Source organism: Perissodus microlepis, chromosome 4, assembly GCF_051167445.1.
Source record: "Perissodus microlepis isolate ML-2025 ecotype Zambia chromosome 4, ASM5116744v1, whole genome shotgun sequence".
Classification (NCBI taxonomy): domain Eukaryota; kingdom Metazoa; phylum Chordata; class Actinopteri; order Cichliformes; family Cichlidae; genus Perissodus; species Perissodus microlepis.
The window spans coordinates 5,883,802-5,908,893 of NC_140464.1; the positions used below are offsets into that span (position 1 = coordinate 5,883,802).

The 25,092-nt window shown below is 40.8% G+C and overlaps 1 protein-coding gene across 2 annotated transcripts; it reads right to left on the reverse strand.

Moving 5' to 3' along the window:
- Positions 1-989: 989 nt before the first annotated feature.
- Positions 990-11,147, reverse strand: ccdc47 (coiled-coil domain containing 47). Of its 2 annotated transcripts, XM_084925257.1 has the most exons (14): positions 11,058-11,147; positions 9,747-9,824; positions 6,977-7,269; positions 6,777-6,878; positions 4,145-4,319; positions 3,918-4,039; positions 3,766-3,831; positions 3,546-3,647; positions 3,260-3,370; positions 3,053-3,138; positions 2,921-2,979; positions 2,712-2,821; positions 2,470-2,637; positions 990-1,609 (listed from the first exon to the last, which is right to left on the reverse strand). In XM_084925257.1, the coding sequence occupies exons 2-14, from the start codon at positions 9,796-9,798 to the stop codon at positions 1,529-1,531; spliced, it is 1,527 nt and encodes a 508-aa protein (XP_084781383.1). In that variant the 5' UTR covers positions 9,799-9,824; positions 11,058-11,147; the 3' UTR covers positions 990-1,528. The 2 variants fall into 2 exon arrangements, with proteins under 2 accessions (XP_084781383.1, XP_084781382.1); XM_084925256.1 differs by lacking the exon at positions 11,058-11,147 and having other exon boundaries at positions 9,747-9,869.
- Positions 11,148-25,092: the final 13,945 nt, after the last annotated feature.

A 25,092-nucleotide genomic window follows, 5' to 3' on the forward strand; every position in this document is an offset into this window, starting at 1 on the left:
CCATGGAGCCAGGTTCAGAGTCCAGTCACAAACATGAACCAGGCTGGAGGGCATTTTCCAGAGTTCTGGTAGGGATCCCTCTGATTCTCTATGGAAAAAGGAGCAGATATTATTCCTGCTGCTGGGCTGATGCCCCTCTAACCTCTTGAGACTGCTACAAGAACCAGAACCTTTGTGTGACTCTGCCAACCTGGCAGAGTCACACAAAGGTTGTTGACTCTCCATTGCATCAGTTGTCACTTTTAATGTCCCAAAGCAGGTGAAATGGATTCATATTGGTTCTAGCTTTCTAACTGGACAGATCAATTGCCTGAAGTTTAACAGACTTTGTGTTAGAGTGTGACGAATATCTATTATCTCTCTGATTTATTCGAGATGAAAAAGAACTTACCTGTCAAAATATCTAAGAACTGGTTTGTGCTGCTGAATTGTACATTTAGTAAATTGATGTAGTTCTAGTTCACCTTTAAAAGCAGGGCAGCAATAAACTGCCAATAATACTAACAAGTGCTTTCTGTTCTGTTACTTTAACCAGAGAGGAGAGTTCATTAAACAAACATCTGGGACTGTCACACTTTAAAAAAAAAAAAAAAAAGTTACTAACATTTTACCAAAGACAAGGATTAAATTATTTTAGCTGACAAAATGACAAGTCCATTTCTGCACTTCATTTCTCCAGATTCAGTAAACTATTAAACACCTTCACGATTACAAATGACTTCCAGCCTCACAGGACTATAATATTTCAGCCTGTTAAGACACGACCATGCCGATGTTACCAAATGTAGCTCAGACTGCTGACGGAGTCTACTAGTTAAATTTAGCACTAAGCCCCACCCGTATTCTGGTGCCCATTTTATCCCTTCACGCTTTCAACAACTACCACCCAAAGAAGTATATCAATTTAATAGTGAGAGACTATTTTATTACCCACACACCACACTAACACCCATAACCAGCTGCCTTGTCATTTACCATTAAAAACAAAGTTTTCCAACAGACTCCAGTACATTTTATTGTTTGCTCAGATAAAGATTAGAAACAACTTGCAAGAAATCAACCACATTGCATATATAAATTAAAACGTCCTTGACAGTATCATTTATTATATTAATGCTAATATATATCCAATGAAACCACAGCAATCCTTTTATTCCTTTAAAAAAAATGTGTGAGTATTACCAAATAGCGTATTCCTTCCCTGCAAATTAAGGTTAAAAAGCTCACTGAGCTACGCAACGTTCATGAAATTCAGGGAAAAATCTTGGCGTGAGAAGTGGTGACAGATTCAATGGTGAAAAAAAGTCCTCATATTCACTCACAGTCTTTAAGATTTAGCCACTGACATGGAGCAGGTGGTGATACAAACAGCTAAGCTCGACACATCCAGAGGTGCAGGACGTCTGTTTGAAGCTTTGAGCGACTTGTAAGGAAGAGCTGTGGACGTGGTGAGACAAGCTGGAAGAAAACGGTCTGAGCTGAGCACTGCTTTTATGTGTGCTTGTATCCTCATCCCTGTGGTGATGTTTCACATGGCTTTGACTTTGATCTGCTTCATCTTCATCTGCTTCTTCTCAATCTTCTTCTGCTCACGCCGCTGGGCAGCTTCCTGAAAATGTCACATGAGAGAGTTGAATTTTGCAGAGTTTGCACACTTGCTGTCTTGCTAAGGTATAAGTGTCTTAATTAAAAGTGTTGTGACACCCCAACACCATCAATGTACATTATAACTGATAATATTAGTCACTTGAACTGAAGATATCTAAAAGATATTCAAAGCCGATTGCATTCAGAGATGGACTTGCAGCAGTCAATTGCTGATCATGAAACTCCCTCAACCTCTGGCCACTTTTGATTGCAGATGTTGCCTGATGGGAGGCAACCCATCTCAAACTCAGGCTAACTGCAATCACTCAGATTGCAGTTATTTCCAAACTTTCACCAATCTGATTTACAATAACAGACAGTTAGTTTGAAAACATGTTGCAACCAGTCATTAGGTCCTGCTTTTTATCACACTTGCATACCAGAACACCAAATGGACAAGGTCCAGACTTCTTGTCACACTGCTGCTTGTTGTCTTTGCTCCCAAGCGCAAAATCTATTAGTTTTCCCTCGTACAGAGCTTTTTCCGTCTGTGCCACCAAGGCTTTGGAGCAGATTACCACTCCAGCTCTGTTTATCTGACTCTGTGGAGTCTTCTTCTCACAGTCTTCATTTATGTTTTTTAAGTTCTTTTTTTAAAACATGGTTCTCTGTTGATATTGTCTTTTAATTGTGTCCAGCACTTTGTGTGTTTTTTGTCTATGAAAAGTGGTATATAAATATTTTAGTTACTCACTTACTAGTGGGTTTTACCATGTTTGGTCAGTTTTTCTTTTTCTTTTAGCTAAAGCCATCTGCACATTTACTGCATACCATATCATATCATTTTGAGTGTATTCAGTCTGAAAAGTTCTTGTTGCAGACCTCCAGACGACGTTGTCTCTCAGGGTCCTCTTCATTCATGATCCTCTCCTTCTCTGCTCTCTTCTTCTCCTCCCGCCGTGTTTGGGCTGCCTCCTGACGCTGAGCGTGAGTCTGCTTCAGGAAGTTCTCTTCCACACGGGCACGGTTTTTATCAGCTTTCTGTTTGCCCTAAACATACAAGAATGATTAAAAAAAGAAGCTAAAACATTAAAACACTGCAATAGTGGGTGCACTGTACACACCTCTCTGTTCAGACGAAGCTTCTTGACTTTATCGATGCTGTAGATCACCATGTTCATGAGAGGAAGCAGAGCGTCCATGTCTTTGGGAGAGGTGTTGCCCATGCCAGGCACTGAATATAAAAACATAAAATATATTAAAATAAACACCAGTGAAATCAAATTAGGTTTAATGACGATGTCCAAGACAGTAGCAGAAATGACATGCTCACCATTAAATGTAAACAGCAGTGTCTTCTTGGTCTCAGGCAGCTTTAAGGGCTGACCCTCCCTGAAGCATCAAATAAATCCATCAGTAGACAGAAATTCTTAACTATAGTCTGAAAAAGTAAATGATTACTTACTCTTGCATAACTTTTGGACCAGAAAATTGGTCCGAGAAATGGATGGACTCAATCTTATCAGCATGATTGGTGATATAATGTACCATCTTAAATGACAAAAAAAGGGAGGCAACACAGAGTTTTAATGACAGCAACAGATTTAAAGAGTATTCTCAGAATATTCAGGCTCTTTTATGACACTGCTTTGATATGAGAGCCAGACTTCACCTTGTTGTCCATCACACCATCCGTAACCTCGCCCATCTCACTAAGAATAGCCAGGGAGTCTGGGAGCCCATACTTGGCTCCAGACTTTGGCTTATCACCACAGAACTCACTCTGAGGAAAAAGAGATAAAAAAAATAAAAATAAATGAATACATAAAAACAAGGCTTTTATTTTAATATTAATGCATAGCTGGTAAAAATTCAAAGAATTCAGACTACACAAGTCAGTATTTGCATAAAAACAGTGAATTTCAAAATTACATGTCCAATTTGAGGAGGAAACTCACCAAGTCCTGCATCTCCTTCTGAAGCCGGGCCATGGCCTTCTTGGTGCCCACAGCAAATACAAAAGTATCCATATCCTCATCATTAAGAGTCACTTTGACTTGCTGCAAAAAAAAAAACCCAAAACAAAACAACAACAAAAACCAACCCACAGACGCGGCTAGTTAGAAAGTGTATCTGCAGCAATATACAGCAGAGAGAAAAGAAAAAGTGAAAACGTACCACTTGGTCACAGGCGGGCCTCATCATCCTGGCCAAAACATTAAGCAGGTCCTGCCTCTTAAGAAACTTTAAAAGACAATAAAAACATGAGATACATGTAGCATACATATATCTAATACTCATACTTGTATATTAGAACACATTGCCCACACCTTGAGTTGGATCAGCATGCCTTCACAGCACACACGTCCAGAGCACCAGAGGTTGTAGATGTGCTCATTTTCCTGGTTCAGCTTCCCAGTGCTTACTGCTTCTTTACTGGTGCCATCATCACCTACAAAGTGTCAACAGTTAACCTCATGCTAACCATTAACACTAAATACAAGGAAGCAGATCTAGCCTGTTGAGTAATCTTTCTGGCAGTGTGGAAAGAACTCACCCACTAGTGCAAAGTTGCTTTCAAGAAGCTCCCTGTGCGAGTTAAACCAGGCCTGAGCCAGGCGACTGTTTTTGTTCTTTCCAATGATGTAGTTCATGATATAGGCCAGCAGGCCCGTCACCATCAGGATCTCCATGTAGTAACTCTCCCAGCTGTTCTGGAGATGTGCAGGAACCTGCAGAGAAGCAAACAGCCAAGAGTATGGCAGCTCAGTCAGGAATGAAGATTAAATTGAAAGAAAAAAAAAAAAAAAAAAGACAATAAAGATTAATTTATAATTTCTCACTCTAAGGCCTGTTTTTATTATCCTTGTTTTTAATGTAAACATTTAACAGCATCTTTAATAAAATTAGAAGATTTTAAATTAAAAGTTTATTACACTTCACTACAAAATGACTCCTAAAAGTACCCGGAAGCCTCACTGATCTCGAAGTAAATTCATAAAAAGGTTTTTGCAGGTGGTCCTTCCTTAGGATCATTATTAGCCTGCAGCTGTTTGCTAATACATTGTGCCATTTGGTTGTTGCTTGTTTCCCCAGTGATGTTGCGCTGTTCTTCCCTAGGTGGATTAGTTCATTGCTGCCTGGGGCTCTTGTTGCCCCCATCTACACCCACAGGCATGCTGTGGGCCAGCGGGGACTGACTGCAGCCCTGGAAAGACTGGTTTACAGTCAAAAAACACAAAACACTTGCTAGTCTGAGCCTAATGACTACAGAATGACCTTGTGTCTTCCAACACATCCACTTGTTCAGCCGTACATGTTTTATTTAAATTAATCTGTCCTTAAACTTTAAATTCAATTTTTTAGTTCAATAACTACATGAGGCTTGTTTATTAAAATAATGATTAAATGTGATTTTTGCCCTGAATTACTGAAGTTTGTGTTTGTTTTTTTAAGATGTTCTGAACTATTAAACAATGGCAATTTAAAAAAAAACAAAAAACAAACAATCTTCAGGTTGAAAACTTGGTTGATTTCTTTTTGACTGTAACATCATGGGGATATTACAGGTTGCTACTTTTGTTCTGGAATGATTCTAAATAACCCCAAACCTGGTTTGACATTTCTGAGATCGGTCATTCCTTTGCAGACATACACAGACACCACTGTGTATGAAACAGGTGAATAACAGCCAGGGTATCAGTCTGACTAATTTAGTAATCTAGCTCAAATCAGTGCAACTCTGAGACTATTTTACTCAATAGACTGATGAGGAGGTCAAGCTCTGTCCTGGCCAGTCCCCTAGACTCTATAGAGGTGGTGAGAGGAGGATTATGGTCGATGTACAGCTCCTCTCTCTCCCCCTGCATGAGAATGTGGAGGCCCTGAGCAGCTCCTTGAGCATTAGACAGTTACAGCCATTGTGTAGGACAGAGCACCATAGCTCCTTCCTCCTGACAGCAGTTAGATGGTACAATTCACACACATAATAGGGTGTGTTACATGTGCTAAAACTCAGTCCGGATCAAAAGTTTAAGACCAACTTGAAAAATGTAAAAAATAATAATAATTTAAAAACAATCCACATTCAAAAGGTAAAGTTTTTTTGCCTTTGCCATCAGAACGTCATGACAGTGACTACCTGACAGAAAATTACAATGAATCCACATTTTTGCACAGATTTGGCCTTTTAAAGGCATGTGGTCCTAAACTTTTGATCAGCTGTAAAACAGCCTGTTTCAGTTTAAGAGTTGTTTTCAATAAATTGCATGCTTGAAAAAAAATGTTTAGTCTCACTCCCATTTCTTCGTGTTGGATGCTGAAGCTCTACTTGGAACCTTGTTAAAATCCAACAATACAAAATATGTTTTTTTTCCCACATTTTTCAAGTGGCCTTAAACTTTTGATCGGGACTGTATGAGTGTATACACCATCACTCCCACTGCACTTTATGTAAACATAAAAAAAAAAAATCTGAGTGTATTTTACTGGATAAAGCAACCTTTAATATACAGTACAAATTACTCTTGTGCAGTATTTTGGCTTTTTTAATTTTTTAATTTGTACACAGTCGTTTCTTTCCATTTCTAAACGTATAATACTGATTTTTTTTCTTCTTTGTGCTGCTGTATCATGTAAATTCCCTCAGTGTGGGATTAATAAAGTTGATGTCTGTGTCTTTAGCATTGGCATAAACTGGCATAAACCTTTCCTGAACTGCTGATCTTTCTGTATTATAAGACAGCATGTTTAGTGTTTTTGTTTTTTAACATATGATAATGATCATTGATTAGTATTGATGGCAGAACAAGTTCCCCTGTGGAAGGTTTTGCTACACCACATCTAGGCAGAGTTCTCTTTCATCTATGCATTCATTTGGACACTTCACTTATATGACTAGCAATACATATCCAAGTCATCATCCCCATTTTACTTGTTTGAAGTCTGCTTGAAGTCCACAGACTGGAGAGCATGTCAAGTTGTTGCACAATAATGTAAACTCTCCACATATAAATGGAGAATTTATGTGTGGTCAAATTAGTGATCTGCATGGACCCTTGCACTCACAGTCCTATTTCTCAGGAGTAAGTGGACTCACAAACATGCAAAGTATATTTAAGGATTAGGAATGCTCCACTCACTATGCCAGACTTGCTTTTTAGGAGATTTCAGCAGTACGCCCGGCTTACCGTGTGGATTATCAGGGGGTCTTTCATGGAGTGTCCCGTCTTCTCCATGTCTCCAATCCCCTCAAACTCCTCCTGGTCATATTTGCTGTATATATCTTGATCCTAGTAAAATACGAAAACAAAATAAATCAAAACAAACATGATTTAGTATGAAAACTGTGTTCAAATACTGAGACGTAAAGAGTTAGAAGGTAATGAACCTGTGTGTCTGGGTCTTCAAAACCATCCTGTCCATCCTCCAGCTCCACTGTGGCTTCATCTTCATCCTCATCCGGCTGCAAGGATGGTGAAGCCCGAGGCGGAGGGGCGGTTTCTGCTTCAGCTGCTGAATCATCGGTCATGTCCTCAAACTCGGCAAAGTCATTGTCATCGAAGTCTGCTAGGTCCTCTCCATCGTCAAAATCATCATTGTAACGCCCCCTGGAGACGGGGATGGCCAAGAGGAGCAGCAGAGCAGGTATCAGGAGGAGATAGAGGCTTCGCATGGTGGGACCTGCATCAGAGAGAATGTTGATGCGACAAACAGGAAAATAAGGGTTAACATTAAAGCCACTTATGTCACCTTATTTGTAAATACTCAAAGAGTATTGTGTAACTTCATTTAACAGAAATCTGTGCATTTTTCTTTAATCATTGTCCATTTTATAAAACCAGTTCTGGTGAAAAGCCAAACTTTTATACGCAAAATCTTTTGTTAATGTAGAAAAGAATGATATCTGCAGGATGTGAAAGATATAATAGATGGGTGTGGGAAGCACAACCTCTGCATCAATGTGGGGAAGATAAGGAAGTTGGTCTTGGACTTCAGGAAGAGGAGCAATACTCCATCTCCCTTTTCATCAGAGGAGGAGCTGTAGAAACAGTCCACAGCTTCAAATACATCTGAGAACACATTTCCAGGGACATGACGTGGAACAGTAGCACCTGCAGCATCATTAGGAACGCCTACCAGTGACTTCATTTCCTCAAGAGGCTGAGGCAGGTTGGCCTCAACACCCCATCACCACCTGGTATGCTGCTGAGAAGAAGCCGCTGCAGAGCATAGTGGAAGCTGCCCAGCTCATTTGTAGCTCCCTCCCCTTCATGGTCTGTATTATGAGGGATCCCACCCACCCACTGACCCAGCCTATAAACTGTTATGACACCCTCCCTCAGGCAGAAGACTGTTTAGCATCAACACCAAAAACTGTAAGCTCCATACATCACTAACTACACTTACAGTGCTATGCTTTTAACATGCAGTGTCAGAGCTTTATTAGTGATACGCTTATAAGTTATAATGCTGGTTTACTCTTAAGGATAGCTTGATGTTATGCATGGAGCTGGTTCTCAGGACAGATTTGGTTTTTCATGTGGAAAAATGCAAAAGAAAGAAATCTTCCCCCTGATATCTACTGCTATGTAAATATGCAGGTTTCCAAGCAAACAACAACAAAATAAAATAGGTCATTTGCACAGTTCTGCCCGCCGTGAATGATTTACACACACAAAAAAAGAGATAACCTGATTTTGTTTTTGTTTTTTTAATTCTTTCTCTGTGAGAAATAAACTGAACTGTGGCTTTAGGGAAATTTTACAACCTCAAAGTGTACCATATCCTCAACTGGATACTAAAAATTTTAAAGTTTAACTCTCTCTTTCTCTTACTCCACCCAACAGAAGAACATAAGGCCACTTACTTGAGAACTTTAGAGTTAAGATATAAAGACAGACATACTGAAGCATAGAAAATAAAACCATAACACTAATTATAACCACCTAGGACCATTCCCATCCACACCCACTAAGAGACAAGGGTCATACTTCTTTTGGCTACTCCCTTTAGGGGTTGACATCTGCCCCCTTCACTACATCTATGAACCAGTCAAGTCCCTACTCTCACATCTACAGTCCTGCCTTTCCTTCTCTTGCAGTCTCCTAATATTCCTTCCCTCTCTCCTCTTCCTTTGTTTTCAGCCAACAGTAACGCAGTTTCCACTGGCACCCCAATCTGGTATGGAAATGTCATTCTTTATGACCAGCGTGTTTGAGAACTATATCGATGAGATCGGACATTAAATATTTATGTGGTTGTTGTACTGTACATTAAAAATTGATAACTGCATATAACAACATATTATAAAGAACAATATTTTTGGACAGGTGTGGTAAAGTAATTATTGACGAGTGTATAGTTCATCAAGTTAATGATGCCAAAGACAGAGCTCCAACAACAAAGAAAATACAAGATAAGCAGAAAGAGATCCACTAACTTATTAGGATTCAGCAACACTTGACCACAGGAACTTGCATATGCGTCTTACGTTTAGCAGATCTTTAACCCAAAGACTGAAGTATTAATCTAAAACCACCATCTTTCTTTGAGATTAAACTCTAAGGAAGTTTAATCTCATCACACAGTGGGATATTAAGGTGACAAATTCCCAAAGAGGAAGCGCTCTCAGTATAGCGACAGAAACCAGAAAGGACTAATAAAAAAAGTACCTTTAATTGTCGCATCTCCGCTTTATCATTAAAAAAAACTTATAAAACTACACCTTCAAACGTCTGTAGACACACATGCCAGCCGGGAGTAACTTAAGCAGCTTCAATCCTATGAGCTTTCTTTAGCTCAAGTAACTTTTAGCCACCGACCCAATCTCTGCTAAACACTCGCTAACAGCTAAAACAGAGATTTAAGTCTTTGACTTTTTTAGTGACATTTGTGTTAAAACTATAAATGCGGCCTTATCTAGTAATGGCTATATAATTAAAGCATAAACAGTATTAATATCACCCAACCCATCCCCCCTGCCGCCCAGCTTTCACTCACTCATTAACCGCTAGCAAATCTGACATTAGCATGCTAACGGTAGCTAACTAGCATGACAGCACGTCTCTAACAACACCGCTTACGATTTGAGGAAAACAAAACTGCCTTTTCGTTTAAAATAAGCCCACTTATCATAAACTAGTGAATAAACAGCTCACCTGAAGTCGACCTGTGACGGTAAAAGGAGTGCTCGTGTAGATTAAATAGCATGAACTGCCCTTGTGGTGACGGTACACCTGAAAATCAAGAAAAACCTTTCAAAATTAAAGTATCGCGACCGGATGTGGTGGATTTGTTTCTGTACATTTCCAAAATGAAACTTTTATTTTGATTGTTAAAACCGGAAGTATTTGCATGTCTACATTAAGGTCTATCGACACTGCCGCTCCCTGGCGGACACAGCGCGCAACTACAGTTACACTTAAAACCTGAGTTGTCATAAACCACATGTTAATCTTAACGATATTTCTCGTTTACCGTCAATCTTAACGGATTCAATAAAACGCTCTTATTTCTAAACGATAAAAAAGTAAATCAAATAAACAAATAGATATATAAACATAAAATATATAATATAAAACATAAAAACATCAGATCCTCAGATAATATGGCAAGCGTAATTTATATTTACATGCAGGCTTTTGTACCTAAAAAGACTAGATTAAAAAAAAATACTCCTAATTATAATCAGGGGTTTTGTTTAATAAGGGTTCTTTGGGTGTTTTGTGACAGATAAAACCCACAATCTTACAGGGAGCACACTTAATTCAAACTGAAAGTCCAGTAAATATTCAGGAAAATATTCAGGATGTTAAATTACACTTAAAATCTAAATTAACATGTGATATTGTGTAAAATTAACAGTAAATTGTAATTATGAAGCCATTATCTAGTTTTTTGACACATTTTAAAAGATAAATCAAATTATTTTGTGCTGTATAATGTAGATATATTCAAATATAATTGAATATACAACTTTTTTTTTTTTACATCAAATAATGTTATTTCACCCAACTGTTAACTGTATATTTCTGTAAATTTAAGCATTATTATTCATATTGCCACATTCATTGACCTTGCTTATAGGTAATTTCATTGTTTAATCACATTAAAATGTTCCTAATTTAATATCTAAAAGCACTTGGAAAAGGCAAAATCCCATGTAAAATTAGCGCAACAAACTATTTTCATTACTGAAAATAACTGTATTTTTATATATATGAATATGTATATATGTATTTTTAATTCGGGCCTAAAGTAGTCTGCGTTTAATATGGCTTTTATGTTGTTAACATGTTTAATGTTTTGTATTTTCTTCTATTTAATCTCAAAAAGCTCCTAAAACAGTCAGTGATCACTGTTGACCTCCCTCGGCTTTTATTACCGCTAATCATTTATTTAAGCTCAGTTTTTAAAACCTTAGGATGTAACTACAGCCCAGCCCATGCAGCAGTATATGAATGACTAACCTCATATTGTGGATGGATTATCTCAGTTGTTCTCCTGGCTGAAGTTTGGTCCTTTTACAGCATCCTGCCATGCGATTACATTTGTTCCTGACCACCGAGAACACTCACGTTAACTTTTATCGAGTGGGAAAAAGGTTAGCTTGTTTATATTATGCTAACATAGCTGTGTCGCTAGCGGTCACGTAGCACATCATTATATACCAGCTAGCCCAACTTCAGTAACCCTACAAACGTCACTGCTGTTTAGTTTTCTGTCTTCATTTATGCTGGAAGTGATAACAGAGCTGTACGTTTTAATTTGTTTCCAAAACCCCGCAGTCAGGACATGCTATATTGTATTTAGATAGAAGCTAGCGAGCTAACTCCCTGCTAACTTCTAACTCATAAATGTCATAAATTCCGTTTTCATGGATGCCTGGATGTTAAACTCAATTGTTACTAGTGATGTGCGGATCGATACTGAAATATCGATTCCTCCGATACCAATCATTTATGTTCTAGAATCGATTCTCACATTAAAATATCGATATTTTAGTAATTTAGGGTAAATTTGTAGTTTATCATTAACAGGAACACAGGGGAAAGAAACTATTTCATTCGGATTGGCTACAATTGGAAGGAACTACTTCCTCTTCCACCTTTCATAGTCATGTGCAAAATATGGCTGTATAAATGTGGCAGCCCCGTGGCGTGCGCACTCACAACAATGGCTGAGCGTAATTGGAGTTATGTGCGGACGTATTTTACATCCACAAACAGCCGAGACGTGGTTTGCGATACATGTGGCAAGAAAGTGAGGTGTTGTGGCAACACCAAAAATTTGTCAAACACCTCAGAGTAAATCATATCACAGAATATGACGAGCGTATGTTGAGGTGAACTGAAGAGGAGAGGGACAGGAGGAGAGGGATCATTTTATTAAAGATGAAAGACTTTAGACAGTTTTTCAACTCTCAGTAATGCCATAGTGCTCGTTTGATATATGGACCTGCAGCAGAGTTTAGGCCCAGACACGGCTAGTGACGTCAGACTGAACGATCGGATTATAAATAATTCTAATTATACATCTTGCTTCCATATTTGTATCTTGTGTCACTAAAAATACATATTATTTTAATTTTATACATTGATTAATGACCTGCAGAATCTCCTTATCATATTAAGTGATTCATAATTGTCACTTTATGCTTTCTCCATCTCTAAAGTGATGACATTACACATTACATACTTTAGGTTCATTTTCTGCAGGCAGGTTTCTGACAGAGAACAGGCAGATTTACACTATAACATGCAGCATGTCTGTGAAGGTTCTCAGTCATCCAGGTCATCGTAGTCAAAGGAGCTTGCAAAGAAAAGCGTCTGGACTTCTTTAAGTTACTTGAAGACGTTTCACCTCTCATCCGAGAAGCTTCTTCAGTTCTAAGGTCAAATGGTGGAGAGTCCCAGATATAAACCTAGTGGGAGTATCCCCCCACAGAGGGACAAAAGGACCCCCTGCAGCGTTCTATAGATGGGCACATAAAGAAATGAAAAATTACATGTATGTGCTAACTTTCTAAACACTTTGTTACATTTATGATAAAGTAGATAAAACACATTTATGTCAGCCTTGGCTCATAGTTCTTGTCTTTAAATTAACTTTGTCTGTGTGTGTTTCAGGTCCTGCACTCTCAAAGACTGAATGAACCAGCATTGCAGCCATGGGTCATTGTGAGCATCACAGGGAAGGTTGAAGCCGCCCACTACACCTGTAAGGCCGGAGTCGCGGAGACCTGCACCCATGTCCCTGCTCTTCTGTTTAATGTAGAAGCAACAGTGCGGATCTGTGGCACAAGGACTGTTACAGATGAACCTGCATACTGGGTTTTGCTGGGTAATATGACCAAGATACAGTCAGTGGTTGGCTATAAGATAGACTTCTCCTCTTCAGCTGCCCAAAAAAAGGCTCTTGATCAAAACATAAACAGACCATCCATATTGAAAGGTAAAAGGAGCCGTCCTCAAAAAAGAAAAATCCCACCTGCTAGTGTGGAGGAGTTGTCACTGCTAATAATGCCATAATGTTTTATCTAGGGGTCTAGATTTATGCCTGTAGTGCACTGCCGTGTAAATAATTTGCATTTACTGAATATGTACTGACTGAGTCCCACTGTTCAAAAATTGAATAAAGAAACAAACTAATTTTTGCCTCTTTTTTTTTTTATTAAAACCACCTTATAGAACATCACATCTGTTACAGTGTAGAATCCATGTCATTTATAGTTTACAAATGACAAAATGTTTACATAAAATCATGACAGTGTTTACATGATATCACCCACTACACTACACTACACATTCCAATGTGTCAAATCAACGGAGCTAGAAAATTAAAAGAAAAGGTTAGTGACCTCATCTCTCAGAAAGTATCAGACTTTCTCCTATCCAGTGTCATAGCTCCAGTAGGCTCCGCCCGGAGCCAAGAAAAGCATGATATTTGTCTTGTGTAAGCGCGTGCGGCCTTCTATGCTCAAAGTCACTCCAGTCCATAGATCAGCCAGACATCGCGCTGACTGTAGCTCTTAACCCTTATTAACTTGAGCACAACTCTATAATGAGCAACAAACTGCAATATGTATAAAAATGATCATGGTTACACCTGCAATGAAAGATCATACGATTATCCTGACACCTGTAAATAGAAGATTAACCTGAGGTTATGACAATCACCGGAACACAAATGTTAATATAATGTCAAAAGCTTCAATAAATCATTAATGCAATGCTTGTTATCTGATTCTGATGCAATAATAATGCTGATGCTAAAATAACAGTAAAACACCCCCTTTTATCCCGTTTACAAACTTCACAAATAAACGTTTATCCATGCCTCTTTTAATATTATTTCCCCCTGTTTTTCCCTCACTGACCACAGCAGGGGAACCTATGTTTTGATTCAGCCATGAATCCAGCTCACCTGATTCATCACTGAACCCCATCGCCACTGGCGTCTGACAGGGTGGCGCTGCATATTCTTCCTTTAATGTCTCTATTTTCAATCTGTTAATTAGAGTGCTTAAACATGAAGTAGACTACGTCCACAACAAGTCAATACAGCTGTAAATGTGGCCAATTATCAATCTATTACCAAGCAATAATGAAAAATAGCTTTTATTTTATGCATGCTTTTAGTCAAACACTCACCCAGAGGATCTTCAATCCCAGAAAATTCCTTCTCCTCATTTAATAAGTCTGTCCTCCTTCCATGCCCTGGTAACTGGTCCATCCAGAGCCATATCATCTCGAAATATACACACAACAAGCCAAACCACACCTTGGTCACACCAACCTTTTTCCGCCCTGAAGATGTCCAATGCCATCTTAGTCTGGATCAGGGTTCTAATAGATTTGCAATTTTCATTAGTTTTGACTATGATTTAGTTTCGACTTCAGATTTTCAATTTTATATCAGTTGTAATTAGTTTTTACCAATTGTTTGCTAGTTCAGTCTAGTTTTAATTTTTTGAAAATCCTTAGTTTCAGTTTAGTTTTGATCAGTTTCAGTTATAGTTTTAGTTGTGTTTGCAATAATTAAGTGCAACAAAATCCCAGTTTTATCATATCAGTCATGCTCTTCTGCTTATCCTTGGGTATTGAGACTATTAACTCTTGCAGCACCGGGTGTTTGCAATTTGGGTTCAAGTCAATTGATAATCTTTTTGTAGGCAATTGACTCACACAGTTATATAAATGTCCCAGTCCTGCTGTCTCGGGATGCATCACACTGCCTTGCATGGGGTTAGCTTCTGTTTTCTGGGGATGAGGGTTGAGTGGGGGGAGCTCTCTGAGGAGGGGGAGTGTGCTCCCCCTTACCTTTTCAAGGTAAGCTAGGTTAGCCTTCTTGTGTGAGCTTCTCAAGTGCATTTTAAGGTCTGTGGGATTTTTTTTTTTCCCTTTAGAAGTGTCCCTCATAATTTGTCTCTTTTCACTACAAGACACTTGCTTTATACTAAACACAGTCATATTTAAAGTAATTCCAAATTGGACTCTGGCGGTTTCTCCCGACTTTTCCTGACATGATTCTGCACGTGGACGGCGCAGCAACACAGACGACTCGCCTAACGTACTGGTCGCCTGCTGGCCTAATGAGACGGCAAGAAAAAATCTGGAAACTAAACTTCATTATGGCCCTTACTATTGTAGGACACGCACACCTCAATGAAAACTAAACACATTTTGCTATAACTTCAGTTAATTTTAGTTAGTTTTGTGAACGCTCATTACAGTTTTAGTTAGTTTTCCTTTTTTGTTCTTATTTTTATTTCTGTTAATGAAAATGTTTTTTTCTTTTCACTTCTAGTTTTCGATATTTCGTTTACATGTACTCTATTTGAACAGGGATTTATCAGTGTCAAATGGGATTTTTTTTAGTGTGTGTCTGTAAATGCAAATCAATTTATTTATTTATTTATTTTTCTGAAAGGCAAATGTTAAACGGGCTCTAACAAATCCACTTTATCGCGTGCTCATAGATTTTGTTTTGTCAGGGTCGCTCACCCAATGTGGTTTATTTAAATTTGTGAATTATGTCACGCTTATTAGTGGCTCATGGTTGCTTAAGGCCTATGTCTGAACTTGACTACAGAGGCAGAGCATCACTCCATCCTTTCAGGGTGAAGGACTCCACTTTCTTTGTGTCAAGGCAGCTCATAATTATCATAATAGCTTTACCTAATCAAGTTATGGCTTAAAATCACTTGTGTTATAAGTATGAAGTGTTCTAAATTCATTCAAATTTTGTTTCCAATTCACTTGCAGCAGATTAGACCGAATTATTAACGATAATAACCTTGCTCTGGACTGTCAAAGGTGACTTTAACGCTGGCTGTTCCGACAATTCATTTTATAACATTTCCTGGTCAGATTAGCCAATCTCTGCACACTTGAATAAACATAATCAACATGGTCAATATTTTCCTGCGTGTTATTTCACCATCTTATCGATTCCAGCTCTCCATCCGCATGTGGTTTGGCACATTATATTTATCTAAAACTCCACTCTGTCTCTAAATGCTTTGAAGAATTTTTCAAGGTGGGGATCAAATTTTGAGAATTTGACCATAAGTGAAAGTTATGGTGTTATCACCCCCTTTTGGGGCTTACCTTTCCCAGTTTTGATGATATTCCTCCCTATTCTTTGCAAGTACCCCCTTTTGGTGGCGAGAAACTGTTGGTGTGGTCAAGTGGGTGCTGTAAAAACAAAAGCTCAGGACAGAACAGTCACCAGTCATGTACTTCATACAAAATTAGCATATATTTGATTTCATATTGATCCTCTGAGTGTAATGGTACATTTTAATTTGAATTTCTCAAAGCTAAACACAAAATTTTTCTTTATTTTGCTCTTGTTCCTGTGCAGCACCACCTCTCAGCACATGCCCCTGTCGGTTATATCTCTACTTTTCTGAATTATTGACTATTTCAATGAAAGGACCTAAAAGATGGGGACCAGTGTTTATCCTTACATATCTCCATTTTGAATGTGACACGCCTATCATTCCCCTGTTATTCATAGACATCAATAGAGGGTTTTTTTTTTTTGCTTTTTTCTTTTCTTTTTTCCTCTATAAAAGTTAATTGACTTTAACAGTGGCCTGCTATGGTTAATAATAACATGTTCAGTCATGAGTGAAATCAAACCTTTTCTTCACTTTAGCATTTGACCTTTCCAACAATATAATGTGATACATTAATCGAAACAGAGCTACTAAAACACAATTTTCTTAATGCAAACATCAGTAACTCAAAATTAGCCACCAAAGGGTTCAGTCTGCAGTTCACGCTCATGTGAAGATACAGCCTCCCCCTTTTGTCTCGGTCATCCTTCTGTTCTTGTAAAAACAAATCAAAGCAAGACAAAACATCCACCCTTCTTCTACAGGCTGGGTGAATTGTTTGTGGACATTTACTAATCCTAAAGTCGGTACCGTTTTTGTCTCAGTATCAAATCAGTTAAAACTTTTAGTCGTCAGTCCATCACAGTCCAGCCACATGCATACATCCACACACATTCATACCAGAAGTTGCTGATAATGGAGTCTCACGTGCAAGCTATTCGAGCCTCCCTCACCAGCAAGATGACGTCATCATTTTAAAGGAAAACAGTTCCTTGTTTTTTGACTGGATTAACTCGCTGCAATCCTTTTAGGCTCAGGACTTCTCATGTGATCAGTGTCCCATATAAGTGAATTTCTCCCAAGCCCATTATAATCATGGAGAAAAATACTTTGCGACTGTTTCCAGTAAGAATATTTTATAGCGCTTTAAAGTTCAATCTCTCAGGCCTGGATTAAAGAGCTGATTTGTTAAATCAGGAACTCACAAAATACCAAAATACCACCACCGGTGGATCACACCTCTCAGATGTTCTTATTTCAGTGCACTGTAACAAAAGCAAAATCAAATGTAACCAATAAAATACTAATATAATAACAAATACTGGGGCCCATTGCAAACATGTCCAAGCATAAAACCATCTTTCTCTCTCTTAGAGAAAGAAAACAATCCAAACCTCACTGATGAAATCAACCTAGTGTTAAGCAAAACCCAGAAATAAACCAAAACTTCGCCAGAAGGTTTTTCTCCCTCCTGGGACAATATTGTGTAGGAATACAGGGACCGTAACTCCCTTTTGCCCTGACAAAAGCATGTTGGATTTACTTGATTTAACAGTGGACACTGGTTGCACACAAATGTTTTGCTTTGGCAGAAACTTAAACAACTGAGTTAAATCAACACAACCTTTTCATATTCAGTAAACCTGTGCATTTTGTGTTCATAAAACACGATTGAAACATGTTCAGATGGAGTAAGTTGAGCTCCTGGAATATTTTAATCCTTCACACTTCTGTCAACACTATTCAATAACTTTTATTCAAATTCTACTTGGTCACTTAAATACTACATGTTGTCTTCATATTGCATACGGCTCAACAAAGTCTAGATCCTGGTTACCATATAAATTGAATGGGTCTACAACAACTACCATCCTCCTATCTTTCTCCTGGTTGCACCAGGGCTGGGAAATAACCCTGAAGTGATAGGTTGCCAGGCAGGGTACACCCTGGACAGCTGACCAGTCTATCAGATAGAAACAAACAGCCATTCACATGCAGAATTATTTTGTTCTTGCCCTTGACAGGTTAATTCACAATAAATAGCAATAGCATGCATGGGGGGTGTGTGTCGCTGTCTGCCTCTTATAACTCCAGTGATCTTCCTGTAGTTTGAAATCTTATGCGGTGTTGTGGATTCCGTGAGTTCAGCAACTAACCACTCTTATTAGATTGTATCGTGTCATCTCAATGAGAACAAATTGAGTTGTTGAATTTCGTACAGAGCTTTAAAGCCTGAGGCAATTGTGTTAACACACGCGAGATGCTTACGTAAATCCAAGGGCTGGCCCCTTTTTTTTTTCTCTATTTTTTTATTATTATTATTTTTTTTTTTCAGTGTGTTCCTCCTTCAATTAAATCTCAATCACAAAAATGTGGCGCTCCGAAATAAGGCTCACACCGTTAATTCATCATTTTCACTCTGTACCACTGCTCCTTATCAGGCTGTGTGAAGCACAGTAAACAATTCAGTCGAGGCCTTGAGCCATAAACAGACATCACGCACAGACATTGTTTTCATAACCAAACTGCCTTAGACCCTGTCCCCTAAATCTACACAAATGCCCTCTGGGTGACATGAAATGCATTTAACCAATAAACAATCAATGGCTTCTTGTTGTTGTAACAGATTCTGAATTTGGATGTTTGTGTGCAGCATTTTGCGTGTCAGCATAAGCATTTGTTAGTAAAGCATTCTTCATTGCAGCAGCGTGTGTGTGTGTGTATCACTCTTCATTGCACAAGCGTGTGCATGTGTGTGTGTGTGTGTGTGGATCACTTCTCAGTGAACTGAATCAGCATCTCGATTTGTGTGCGTGTGTGTGTGTCATTTCTCACTCAATTGACTCAGCGCGTGTGTGTGTGTCAGTGAATCAACGAGTGCATATGTGTTCATATGTGTGTTTCTCTTCATTCTGAGTCAGTGTATGTAGATGTGTGTGTGTTTGTGTGTGTTTGTGTTCATCACTTTCCTGTTCTGGTGTTCTGGGTAAACCACGGCCTGAGGCGTGCCCTGGGGTCCTGCCCTCCTCCATTTCAGTCTGTTTGCATCCATTGGTGCTGCTGCTCAAAGTTCTGTCCATACTGGTTCTGGCCTCAATTGAGGCAGTCCTTTTCTCTGCATCTTCTCCTTGTCCAGCTCCTCCTTAACTTGACCCTTTTGCTTCTGTAGCTCCTTCAGGGCTTGCTCCTGCTGTAGGAGCTTCTTGTCAGGTTTGGCGACCTCCTGCTCCAGCAAGCTCCGGCCTGGTTTCAAGTCCTGTGTCTGGGACTCCAAGCCTGACTGATGGGTTCAATTATCAGCCAGCTCCTCCTGAGCCATGCTCAGTTTCTGCTCTGATGCCTTGAGCTCTTACTGAGGGCAGAAACCTCAGAGTCTTTTCTGTACACGTCAGATTGAAGTTTGTTTGTTATGTCATCACTGGTTGGTCAGACCAGTGTCTTTTTTTGAAGTTAAGTTGTTGTCCTGCAACCCAGAAAGTTTATTTGTTAGTAGTGGATAAACTTTATCATTTAATAACAGGTGTATGTTAAGTTTCGCTGCTTTAACCTTGCTGGAAAATCTTCACATGTTCATGAATGTAAGCTGTTTCTTCATTGCGTGTGTGTGCGTTTGTAGGTGGGTTATTTTAACTTTTTTCTCAAACAAGGCATTTCTCTAACACGTGCCTTTCTCATGCATTTCTCTGGTTGTGTGTGTGTTTTTATTTTGTTTCCCAAATTTTGATTTCCCACCTTAAATAACAGCATTCCATGTCTACAGCCAGGAGTTAGAGCTTGCTTGTGAGATTCAGGGACACATGGTGCCAATAACAATTCAGTCAAAAACTTGCCTGAAAATTTCCAGTGGTGGTAACCGATAACTGGAGGAGAAGATGTCCTTTAAGCTTCTTTTCCGGGTGGGGACAGAGTGAGGTCAAGCTGTAAATTTTTTAGCCAAAGCTTGGCCTGTCTGTCGTCCCAATTCTGTTTATGCTTTTGCCGCTGTACTCAGATTTCCAGGTTGGGAGAAATCCACCTGTATTAACACACTAAAACATTTACTTAGTATTTCTTTTCTGAAAACATTCACTTACCATTTCTTTTCTGAAAACCTTCACTTACCATTTCTTTTCTAAAAACCTTCACTTACTATTTCTTTTCTAAAAACATCCTGATTCACTTCATCTGACTAGATTTTACTCTCTCTCTCTCGGTGCATACTTCTCACAGTCTGGCCGTTGCCTTTTATGGGCATGCAGAGTTCCTGCCACACACACAGCTGAAATTCGTGCTTGATCACACCCTATATTATGATAAAACCAACAGTAAATCAAATGTAACCGCTTATATTATTGAGCTGAACCAAGGGACACTTTAAAAATCTTATAAATCCTGCTTCCTACCACAAAACTGAAACAAATCACAGCTGTATTTATCACTCAGTCTTACTCTGCCGACTGAAGTGTCGGTCTAAATCATGCACGATTTGTCTTTTCTATATCAAAACTCAGCCAAACATCAAACATTTCCCCTAGTCATTCAAAACCTTATTTGTAATATTATAATCAGCAAAATCAGCGTCTTATTTACAGGTCTTTAACAGTATTTGCAAATCATAATTATAAAAACTCAATAACACGCTAAACAGGAAGCAAAAGTCCTCTGTGCGCTTTACAGCAGCCACCTCATTTGCATGTTCACACACCGTCTAAAAATAGCTCGCAGCGCTGCAGCGCGCTCTCGTCACACACAGTCTCGTCTCACACACAGCTCTATTATTTTATACTACAAAGACGTCTTATATTTACAATCACTGTCAGGCCTGGCAAAATTTAGCCTACACAATTTTGACAAATTTAAGTTAACGGGTCTAACCGAAGAAAGTTCAACTTTTTTGTGATCAATTAACCAGTATCAGCCTCGAACTGTATCTGGCCTCATCTCTAAAGTCCCTAACTCAATTTAACAGTGTCCAAAAAAGCGCAGATACCGTTTAACACGGTAAGGAGCCTCGAACTCCTAGCTTATTCCAGGATGCCCCGTACCCCACAGTTAAGCCAAACTGAACTAACCCTGTTCGCCGACAGGTCAAGGTCGCGCGTCCACGGCCAGGAGGGAGCGTAACCTCCGAGCTATGCGCTTCTTAGCAGCCTCGAACTGCCGTCCTGTAATAATTTATAACACTTTGAAACAACAGTCAGCACCCCAAAACAAGAGTATGACTGAAGCAGCTGCAACCTAGTGGTCAATGGAGCCTCGAACTCACAACATGACCAACTCAGGTCCAACCATAACCAATGGAGCCTCGAACTCACAAAAAATGACCAATTCCCTACCAAACTTAGCAGCCTTGAACTGCATTAGATTCTCAGCAGCCTCGAACTGCATTTATTTCTCAGCAGCCTCGAACTGCATTTATTTCTCTCAGCAGCCTCGAACTGCATTAATTTCTCTCAGCAGCCTCGAACTGCTTCAACTCATGAGATTTTTTTCCATCAAAATCAAAACAGACATTTACCAGTACTTTCAGTGAGTAGACTTTAATTTTATCATGTCCAATTTGGCACACTTTGGAAATAATTCAACAGGTAGTGCCTTACCTTTGTATAAGCCGGCTTATGCCCACTCACATCAGACCACTGGCTTGTGCCTGTCCGTTCGACAACCTCGGACCGTCCAAACCTCCAAAATTCCACCCCAATACCACAGGACGAGCCCCCAAAACTGTTACGGATTCAAATATTGGGGATGGATACAAGAGGAAAAACCACAATAACAACACTGGTCCGGCCGGGTTGAGTCAAACGATGATTTTAATGATCACACGCGTGGGAGATGGACACCGTACGCAGACAGCATCAGATCTCAAAATGGTGGAGCATTGATCAAACTCTTATACCCTCTAGTGGCCCCCACCTAATCATAAAAGCCTAAACATTCACATTCTTTCTCTCACACAGTGTCTAAGCTACAACCTTGGCTCCCTGTTTATCTGCTCCCGCTGAGATGGGGCAGAAAACTCCAGTGTGTTCTGTTCTCTTCTAATCAGACAAATAAGGCGATGACTTTCTGCAAACAGTATTTCTCATAACTCAGCAGTATAATGCATCATAAAACAATATCATTCATTCACAATAAACCAGCAGTCTAATGTAATGCAACTCAGCTTAACAAATGCAATAGTTATCACCTTCTTCTAATTCAGGAGAATAATGCAAACTAAAACTACATAATAATTCACCATCTTTAATTAAGGGTCTAACATGGCATAAAATAATATTATAATCTGACAGACCCAAAACGCAAGACTCACGGAGGCGGAAGTAACTCAAAGCACACAGCTTTATTGCTTTAAGTACTTTTTTAACCGGGCCATACTCTTTTCTCTTCATTTGTATGTTTTCGGCATAGTCGTGATCAAAGAAAATCCGTTTCTCCTTTATATATACAGGCTTCTTCCATGCAGCGCGTAGGATTTGTTCTTTAATATTGAACTTTAAGAAGCGCACCACCGTTGATCGAGGGGGCGCCCCCGGCGGCGGCTGCACTCCCAGCGCCCGGTGAGCTCTCTCTATCCCTAGGTTCTTCTCGCTGCCCAAGTCCACACCGTCCCCCAACGCCGATATCATCATGCTTTCCACATACCTTAGCATGGAGGTGCCTTCTATGTTCTCAGGGATGCCATATATCCGTATGTTATTACGGCGTGAGCGCCCCTCCAAATCCGTAACCTTCTCTTGGAGCTGCCTCTGGTTATCCAGCAGCTGAACAATGGCATCCCTCACTCCAATGTCCCATTTCTCCTTCCCTACCATGTTTCTTTCCATTTCTTCCAGATGTTTCCCCACCTCCTCGATCCTGCTTGTGGCGGCGGTAACCTGTTGATTTATCTCGTGTGTTAACTCGCTCATTTGGGCTTTCATGTCCTCTTTCAAACAGCGATAGCTCCTTCTTCATCTCTGCCTTAAGGTCTTGCATGCCCTCCGCCACTACTTCACTCACCACTTGTCTGAGGGGGCCTAGCGCTGATGTTGCGGCCTCCGCCGCCATCTTCTCGCCCTCTTGCTTGGAGCGTGTTTCATATGTCTTACTCTCAAGTCGCATTTCTAAGCTTCGGCCAGGGGCTCGTCCCTTCTTATTTTTATCTCCGCTCATTATTCTTGAAGGGAAAGTCGCTTTTAATGAATTATATTCTTCAATGTATTTTTTTTTTGTACTTTTTGTATTTTTTGGGGGGCTTTTATTTGGTTTTTCTCCCTGTGTGCTTGTGAAACTGAGATACGTTCTGAACTCTTTCACTCTCTTGGTGCATATGTGTCTGACTGTGGTGATTGTGATGATATTGGCACGTATGGGACGGATATTAGGCTTTCCTCAATTCCTCAATGTATTTTTTTGTGTACTTTTATTTGGTTTTCTGCCTGCATGTTTGTGAAACTCGGACACCTTCTGAACTCTCTCTTGGTTTCTTGTCGTATCACCCACAGGAAGGTGTCCGTTCAGGCAGTACATGCCCAGCAAACCGGCCAGGTACGGGATCAAGATATGGGTCGCGTGCGACGCCCGGTCCAGCTACGCGTGGAAAATGCAGGTGTACGCCGGCAAGCCCGACAAGCTCGACAAGCTCGGTCCTCCCGAAAAGAACCTGGCCGCCCGAGTGGTCATGGACCTCACCGAGCGCCTGGACGCAACGTCACCTGCGACAAGTTCTTTTTCGCGAAAGAGGCAACAGGCCCGAGATCCCCAGAGAGCTGCGCTGCGTCAAGGGCAGGGCCGTCGGCTCCGCCGAGGCCACGGTGCTCCGTGGCGGCCCGGACGGCTGGTCGCCCAACGCGGTCGTCCTGTCCTACGTGGCGAAGAAGAACAAGAACGTGCTGCTCCTCACCACCTCTCCCCGCTACGTCGGGCCCTCCGGGTCGCTGCTGGAACCGAGCAGCAACCCCGGCGGCGGCGGCGGCCCCGCAAAACCCGCAATGGTGCTGCATTACAATCACACCAAGGGAGGCGTCGACAACCTAGACAAGGTTGTGGGGACCTACAGCTGCAGGAGAAAGACTTCTAGGTGGCCCGTGGCCCTTTTCCACAACATGGTGGACGCGGCGGCCTACAATGCGTTCGTCCTCTGGAGGGAGATCCACCCGGACTGGATGTCGGGCAAACTCAACAAATGAAGGCTGTTCCTCGAGCGTCTGGGCAAAGCGCTCGTTCTCCCGATGCTCGAGGCCAGGCGACGACAAGGAACGCGACGAGGAAGGCAAGAAGGAGAAGCCTTCTCCGCTCCGGATTCCCGCTGCGATGAGCCGCGTCGACGACTCAGGACATTTACAAGCTCTTTCTCCAAGGCTCACATCACTGAGAATGGACCCGTTCGGTCGCGACGGCAGCAACGACGGCGAGAACGGCGACGAGGGGATCCTGGTCTCCGAATCGGACCAAATCGGACCGATCGGAGAGCGCGAACCGGGGGAGGAGCGATCGTTGCGGAACCCGAACGAGCATCCCGCTTCAAACGCCACCCCAGAAACAACGAGATACACAGCGAGAGACGTCTTCCGACACTATGCGTGGATTTTCGATCCACCGCAACCGCGCGGTCGCCGTCGCGATCGATGGAGGGCTACAGACGTTTAGGTGTCTTTGTCCGATGCTGCGACGAGACCCGCTTTAGCCAGGGGTCCGCCTGACCCCCACCCCGAGCCACCGCTGCAGCCCTTTTTCCCGTTTCGCGACGAGACCTGGGTCCGCGCTGCCGGGGTCCGCGTGACCCCCTCACATGCACACACCTCTCTCCCTCCACCCCCCTCACCGAGCCTCTGCGCAAGGTCCAGCTGCACCACGGGGTGGGGGCCTGCGTGACCCCGCTCCCTGAGCGTTTTCTTTTTTTTTTCTTTTGGTCCAGG